The following is a 1,933-nucleotide window of genomic DNA, read 5'->3' on the forward strand; positions in this document are numbered from 1 at the left end:
GCCAGCGTCACGCTGCACGTGCTGCTGGTGGACGGCTTCTCGCAGCCCTACCTGCCGCTGCCCGAAGCGGCGGCCGACCCGGCGCGGGCCGACGCGCTCACGGTCTACCTGGTCATCGCGCTGGCGTCGGTGTCGTCGCTCTTCCTGTTCTCGGTGCTGGCGTTCATCGCGGTGCGGCTGTGCAGGAGGGGCAGGGCCGCCTCGCTGGGTGGCTGCTCGGTGCCCGAGGGCCACTTTCCGGGCCACCTGGTGGACATCGGCGGCACCGGGACCCTTTCCCAGAGCTACCAGTATGAGGTGTGTCTGTCCGGAGATCCTGGGACTGGTGAGTTTAAATTCTTGAAGCCAATATTCCCCAACCTCTTGGTTGAAGACACAGAGAGAAATTAAAGAAAATCCCAAATGCAGGAGTAACTTTGTATTCAGTTAAGTATTGTATTTGTTTAAGTGACTGTCTCCTTAATTTTTGGGAAAACTAACTCCCATTGGATGCATGTTAAGAAATTGTGTTATCTAAATATGTGTCTCTATTCCAAACCAATGTATATCCCTGATCATGCTAAATTCCTTCCTTTTATTAACATTGATTGGACTTTGCCTTTTTAATTACACTGAATGGATACTGAATATGCATTTTTTCCTTGTTAGACCTTCTCTTAGTGATTAATCTTTCCATAATTATAAATTACTCAATTAGTACAAGGAATTTTGTTTAAATCAATTTCTTAATATCTTTTTAATGAAATATTTTAGAGCTTTTATGTAATTTTGCGTTTTTATATATTTGTGGTTTTTGTCTTTATCATATAGCTTTACCTTTGCAAGACCAGAGTGTTTGAAATGCTTTACAGCTATCTAGGCCTTTCTTTTTTACTATTCTATAATACCAGGCTATGCCCCCTGAATAACCATAAGCATATAACTTAGCATACTTGTTTGTCTCAAATTGTACATAAACATGCACCTCATTAAAATACTAATACACTAAAACTGTGACTTCCCATTGTGAGCATCATATATGCTAGAGATTTTCTTATTTATTTGGTTGCTAGTTACCTAACACATTGTAAGTGCTCCATAAATACTAATGTTAAAATTAAAATAATTATTCTCATTTGTAAATAATAATTAAAGAGAAAATCTTATATAATTTGGCATCACTTTCACTAAATAAAACTAAGTCACTGCTTAGTAAAATCCTTTATAAAATAATCTCAGAACCTTAAATATTGGGTTGTCGAAAAAGCCATGATGTATTTTTTTCTATGTTTTTCATTGCAAAAATGCATCATGACTTTTCTGACAACCCAATAAATCCTAAATCTTTTCAGAGGATTCAAGGTGTAGAGAGCAGAGAGCATCATATACTTCCTTGTCCTTCCTTTTGTCTTATAAAAAGAAGTTCAAGTGTAGTTTAATGTATGTATCCCTTGGTTTTCCTGCAGCTTTTCCCTACTGTTCAAAAGAGTCAGATAATTTCTTCTGAGTTTCAGTTATTCTGTTCAAGACTGATTATCAAGTGATATCAGATTTTCACTTTAAGTTACTTTGCAGACATGGACAGCATTTATCAACAAAATAATGATTAATTTTTGATGTCCAATTTATCTTCTGTTTTGTTCTTCAACGTAGCTTTCGTATATTTTGTGTAAATTTATTTTATCAATTATACTGAACTTTTATTTGTAAGAAATAAGGATTATTTTGTCCTTTAGGACAATAAGAATAGAAATTAAATAAGATAAGAAATGAGCTTATCTAAATTATAATTGTTTTATGTTGTGTTCATAAGCCAAGTAAGTTGATCATGTGATTTCCAACTAACTTTATATTACTATGACTATAAGACCACTTAGTTAAACTTTTGGCACAATGTGAGCAATTAAAGAACTTGCTTTATAATTTAAATATTTATTTTGAAATCTTGTGTCAT

At 35.7% G+C, this 1,933-nt stretch overlaps 1 protein-coding gene across 1 annotated transcript in view; it reads left to right on the forward strand.

Moving 5' to 3' along the window:
• The window catches only part of LOC109392668 (protocadherin beta-4-like), a 4,909-nt gene extending 3,233 nt beyond the window's left edge, over window positions 1–1,676 (forward strand). Inside the window, exon 2 of the mRNA XM_019661281.1 lies at window positions 6–1,676. Within this exon, the coding sequence (XP_019516826.1) occupies window positions 6–390 (385 nt within the window). The 3' untranslated portion in view covers window positions 391–1,676. The remainder of the gene's footprint in view (window positions 1–5) is intronic.
• Window positions 1,677–1,933: the final 257 nt, after the last annotated feature.

This window comes from Hipposideros armiger, unplaced genomic scaffold (assembly GCF_001890085.2).
Source record: "Hipposideros armiger isolate ML-2016 unplaced genomic scaffold, ASM189008v1 scaffold_11, whole genome shotgun sequence".
Lineage (NCBI taxonomy): Eukaryota > Metazoa > Chordata > Mammalia > Chiroptera > Hipposideridae > Hipposideros > Hipposideros armiger.